A 6,000-nucleotide genomic window follows, 5' to 3' on the forward strand; every position below is an offset into this window, starting at 1 on the left:
ACCTGTTTTCCCACATTGTGCCAACTACTACTTTGCTGTCCTGCCCCCTTGCCTCTCTCCTTTGCTTATCTCAGGGATATTCAAAGGGAACTGTTTCTCATCATTTAGGCTCATCTACAATATCTTGATCTATCTCCTACAGGCCTTCTTGGATAATGAGGACCTGGGAAACTCCTTGGGAAGTGTAGAAGCCCTTCTTCAGAAGCATGATGACTTTGAGGAAGCTTTTACTGCCCAGGAAGAAAAGATCACAGTAAGAAATGAACCTTGGCTTGGCTATTGGGATCCATGTTTGCATAAATCTTCTCACATAACAACACTTGTCCTTAGATAAAACAACCCTACAACCACCAAGTGTCCCTAAATGACTCAGAGTTAATATGCTTGGCTGCTAACTGAAAGGTTGCGAGTCCAAGTCCACTCAGAAGTATTGCAGAAGAAAGAACTGACAATCTAAAACACCAGCCATTGAAAGCCCTACAGAAACAGTTCTACTCTGACACACTTGGGTCATCATCAGTTATAAATTACTCAATGGTGACTGATTTTATTTTATTTTCCAACCACATGGACATCACATGGGGGTTATTCTTAAAAGAGAAAACATTGAAAAAAAAGTTTATATTTATTCTCAACAATGCACTTTTTGTTCTATAAAGCATATTCAGAAAGTTTTTCAGGATGTCAAGCCATTTTTTTCTTGTTTGTATTTGATGTAGTGCTTGATTATGCCTTGTTCTTTTTCTTCTTTGTAAACGAATTATTGGAGCCATATTCGATATAAAATCATTACTTAAGAGTTTGAAGTATATTATTTAGATTTTTCTTCTCTAGTAATATCTTTCATCTGCCACCCATGTGATTGTTTGTCAAACTGTGAGTTGCATGGGCAGATCTGCTGTAAAAGACAGCACTTTTTTAAAGTGTTAAAAAGCAAAGATGTCACTTTGGGGACTAGGCTGCACCAGACCAATGGCATAGTATTTTTAATCACCTCATAAGTATGCAAAAGCTGTATGATGAATAAGGAAAACCAAAGAATTAACGTATTTGAACTATGGTATTGGCAAAAAGTATTGAATGTGCTGTGGACTGCCAGAAGAATGAGTAATGTCATGGTTATTTCAAATCTTTCTTGGAAAAAGTATAGCCAGAATGCTCCTTAAGAGTGAGGATGGCAGGCTCTGTCTCACATACTTTGGGCTTGTAATCATGAGTGAAGAACCTCTGGATAAGGACATCATGCCTGGTAGAGGGGCAGCAAAAAAGAGGAAGACCCTCAACAAAATGACTTGACACAGTGGCTGCAACAATGGACTCAAACATAATGACAGTTGTGAGGATTGTGCAGGACAGGACAGTGTTTGGTTCTGTTGCATGTAGGGTCACCATGAGTCAGAGCCAACTTGAAGGCACTAACAACAACACAACAGTAATACCTCAACTTATTTTCCTCTTCTTTATTAATATCTAGATACTTAAGTAATATTTTCGGAAGGAAGATGGGGTAATCTACTTCCGTAGTGATACTGCCTCGGAAAGCCAAGGAGGGGTTGCTATGAGTCGGGTCCGACTCGATGGCACATACCAACCAAACCAACCAATAATGTTTATTATTTTCATTTATATTATACTATACCTTTCATTATATTTGTATTTCACTTCTAATCCTACTACAGAGTTTTCTGGTGGCCCTTAAGTTACAATGTCCCAGAAAACTGGGCAATATGTAAACAGGGCTCAGAGTACTATGAGGAAAACTTGAGGGGTCCAATATACTGCATACCTTTCTTTCACTGTCTCCTAGAACGGTGCTAGCTTCAAGTTGACACAAACACAACCACCACCAGCACCACCACCAACAACAGCAATTAAATTCAAAGCCTTCAGTATTAATCTTCGATCGACACAGAGCTTAATATGTACTTGTTAGGTGCCATTGAGTCAACTGTGACTCATAGCAACCCTGTGAACAACAGAATGAAGCACTCCCCACTTGTGCTGCACCCTCACAATCCTTGCTGTACTAGAGCCCGTTGTCACAGCCACTGTGTCAAACCATCTTGCTGAGGGTCTTCCTCCTTTTCACTGACCCTCTGCTTTACCAAGCATGATGTCTTTCTCCAGGGAATGACTCTTTCTGACTGTATGCCAAAGTAAGTGAGATGAAGTCTGACCATTCTGGCTTCCAAGGAACATTCTCGCTGCACTTCTTCCAGGACAATTTTTTTGTTCTTCTGATAGACCATGGTATTTTCAGTATTCTTTGTCCACACCAGAATTCAAAGGCATCCACTCTTCTTTGTTCTTTCTTAATCACTGTCCAGCTTTCACATGCATATGAAGTGACTGAAAATACCATGGCTTGGGTTAGGTGCATCTTACTCTTCAAAGTGATCATTCTTCTTCTTAACACCTTAAAGAGGTCTTTTGCAGCAGATTTTCCCAGTGCAATAAGTTGTCTTATTTCTTGACTGCTTTGTCCTTGAGTGTTGATTGTGGTTTCAAGCAAAATGAGCTTAATATAGTCCTTTGTTAATGCATATGTTTGTCCTATTGATTTTCAATGATAAAAGCTAATAGTGTAAAATAACTGAGGGAAAATCACCTCATCTCTTTTTTTTTTCAGACTTTAGATGAGACAGCTACCAAATTGATTGACAATGACCATTATGATTCAGAGAAAATTGCTGCTATACGGGACGGGGTATGTCCAAGGTCCTAGATGTTCACAGGTCTTCCCAAGAACTGGGGTCAGAGAAGTGTTGGGGTCATGGTGACCAGGGTGGGCAGTGAAGCTCATGTGTCTACACATTTGGTTTTGCTGACAGTTTGCTTATGTTCTTTTGCAGTTGTTGGCCCGGCGAGATGCCCTACGTGAAAGGGCTGCCACTCGGCGCAGATTGCTTGAGGATTCTTTGCTTCTGCAACAACTGTATCAGGACTCAGATGACCTAAAGACCTGGATCAATAAAAAGAAAAAGTTGGCAGATGATGAAGATTATAAGGTAGGTAGGCTGTACCAGCCTTGGACATAATAATCAGGAGTTACTTTCATGAAATTATAGTCTTGGAGCTGAAAGAGCCACGATCCAAAGAAGCTTCAGTCATATTCAGGGTCAGCAAATAATAAGAAATAAATGCTGGGATTGATTAGCCGTAATTGAGTTTTATCTAGAATAGAGGAATGGTGGTAGGAGTTTTCCAAGCAATTTCCCATACTTGATGCAGTTGGCTTTACGGTGAAAATGATATTCTGTCTTCAAAATCTCTGTCCCTCATTCTTCAGGTAATGATTGCCCGCCCCCATCCCCTGCTTTTTTTTTTTTTCCTGTCTTGTTTCAGGATACACAGAATTTGAAGAGCCGAGTACAAAAGCAGCAGGTCTTTGAAGAGGAATTGGCAGCTAATGAGATTCTATTGAATAACCTAGAGAAAACTGGCCAGCAGATGATTGACAGTGATCACTATGCCTCTGACAATGTGGCTGCCCGTGTGAGGGAAGTTGTCAGCCTCTGGAAGAAATTGTTGGAGGCAACAGCACAGAAAGGTTAGAAGCAGAGGTTTTGGTGAAAAGCCAATTCTTAAGTTATGAAACCTAGCTCTTTTATCTTTACCACCATAAATATACCTGGTAATCGCTGCAAAAAGGGGTGCCATTCCTCCTAGTATCTTCCTAGGAAATAAATCCCAGCATTTATTTCTTATTATTTGCTGACCCTGAATATGACTGAAGCTTCTTTGGATCGTGGCTCCAAGACATATTTTCATCATGTATGCAGGGTTTTTTTTTTTTTTTTTTTAAAACCACTGAAATTACTTTTGTTTTCTTTACTTTTCTCTCTTTTTTTTTTTCTTTCTCTTATAAATATTTGGGAAGCATGGATTCATTATTGGCTGTGAATCTAAAATTAATGTCCTTAAATTAGGCCACTAATTTAAATAAATTAGGACACAATGGACTGTAGTCTACAGGCATTGTAATCTACAGACTGTAGTTTACAGTCTATATTATGATTAAGGTTATTAAATTAGATATTAAAAGATTATTGATGCCAATATGTGCTATCCCTACAACATTTTATTCTTATAAATAAGTCATGATAATTTTTTGCTTTTTTCACCTATCTGCAAGTGTTCAGGCTCTGCTATATGCTCTTAAAAGTTTTTCACATATCTTCCTGAATAGTCTTGCATTCAACTACACTTCTTACTTTGGAAAATTAATCAACAGTCAGCAATTAAAGCAAGAAATAAGTTTAGCTGTCAGACTTCCCCTTGTTATGAAGGTCATCTATAGATAAACTCTGCTCTGGTTACAGAGGAGTTATGTCCTACTAATTTGTTTTGATAGCGTGTGCATCTCCAGTTAGGGGGAAAACAAGTCTGACTTGGCAGTAGCAGTAAGAGGTCTCTGTTACTACTCCCCATTTCCTCATCATCAGGAGACACAGACATTGCTAGATGGACATAATGCAATTAATTGTAAGATTATAGAATAAAGACTTTAGCTGAGAACAGTGTGGATAATCAAGACAGGTTTACTGAAAGAGACACTTAAAATCTTAAATCAAGCCCACTCCACGTTTTCCATGTCTCTGGTCAAGTGCAGTGTTTGGTTTAATTATCTTTGAAAATCAGGTTTCGTAAGAGAAGAACAAATGGCATATGAAAATACCTAGAATAGTTAAAATCTTACACAGCAGTGCTCTAACTCACCTATACATATAGCTTATTGTTTGTCTTTGTTTTGAGAACTTTACAGTGTTCAAAAATAAATACCATTGTAATTCTATAAATTTAAGGTGATTTCAGATATGATCTCAAGTGAGACATTGATCTGCATATTTCCCCACTTTAGAATATGAAAATGGCATATTGCTGTTTTTTTTTTTTTTAATTGTGATTTGGGTGAATGTTTATAGAGCCAATTGATTTTCCACTCAACAATTCATACAAGTTTTGTTCTGTGATGTTGTTGTTGTTGTTATGTGCTGTCGAGTTGGACTGACTCATAGAGACCCCTCCTTGGGTTTCCGAGACAGTATCACTGCGGAAGTAGATAGCCCAACCTTCCTTCCGAGGAGTGGCTGGTGGATTTGAACCGCCAGCCTTCTGGTTAGCAGTCAAGTGCCTTAGCCACTATGCTACCAGAGCTCCCATGATAGTGCAATGGGCACTCTTCCCATTTGCCTTCCTTTTTTTTTTTTTTTTTCAACCATTTGCCTTCATCATTCTTTTCCATTCCTTCCTGTTTTCTTAGCTTTATCCTGGGGCAAACACTGCCCTTTTAATCGCCTGTAGTTGATTGTTCTAATGAGTGCACACCTTCCTGGTATTTTTGCCCACCTTATAGGCCTGTCTATTACTTGGCTGAAAGTTGAGCCATGGAGGTTGAGTTCAGTTCCTGGCTTGAAGGGAGTCTAAGGGTTATAGTCTTAGGAGTGCCACCAGTCTTTATCAGACCAGTAAACCTGGTCTTTTTTATGATTTTGACTTTAGTTCGACATTTTTCTCCCACTGCTATTGTGATCCCTTTCAGAACAGTCAGTGGTGGAAGCTTGGCAGCATTTATTTATTCTGGTCTCAGAGTTGTGGAGGTTGGTGTTCATGTTGTCCATTAGTCCTATGGACCAATTGTTTCCTGGCATCTTTGATTTTTTTCATTGTTCTTTGCTCTGGATGAGGGCAGACCACTAGTTGCACCTTAGATAGTTGCTTACAGCTTTTAAGACTCTAGGGTGTACATCTATCTGTTCGTGTCACAGATCTTATCTCTCTGAGGTATACATTAGTATTGTTGTCTGGTAGTGTAGTGCCTAAGGCACTTGACTGCTAACCAGAAGGATGGTGGTTCAAACCCACCAGCCACTCCTCAGAAGGAAGGTTGGGCAACCTACTTCAGTAGTGATACTGCCTCAGGAACTCAAGGAGGAGTTGCTATGAGTCAGGTCTGACTCGACGACACATAGCAACAACAACAACATAGCAAATAGTGTT

The 6,000-nt window shown here is 39.3% G+C and overlaps 1 protein-coding gene across 1 annotated transcript in view; it reads left to right on the forward strand.

Moving 5' to 3' along the window:
* The window catches only part of SPTA1 (spectrin alpha, erythrocytic 1), a 100,845-nt gene that overhangs the window by 17,399 nt on the left and 77,446 nt on the right, over window positions 1–6,000 (forward strand). Inside the window, exons 12-15 of the mRNA XM_042781896.1 lie at window positions 143–253; window positions 2,630–2,707; window positions 2,853–3,008; window positions 3,346–3,550. Coding sequence (XP_042637830.1) covers window positions 143–253; window positions 2,630–2,707; window positions 2,853–3,008; window positions 3,346–3,550 — 550 coding nt within the window. The remainder of the gene's footprint in view (window positions 1–142; window positions 254–2,629; window positions 2,708–2,852; window positions 3,009–3,345; window positions 3,551–6,000) is intronic.

The sequence above is a fragment of the Orycteropus afer genome, unplaced genomic scaffold (assembly GCF_000298275.1).
Source record: "Orycteropus afer afer isolate SDZICR_OR568_19922 unplaced genomic scaffold, OryAfe1.0 scaffold00193, whole genome shotgun sequence".
Taxonomy (NCBI): domain Eukaryota; kingdom Metazoa; phylum Chordata; class Mammalia; order Tubulidentata; family Orycteropodidae; genus Orycteropus; species Orycteropus afer.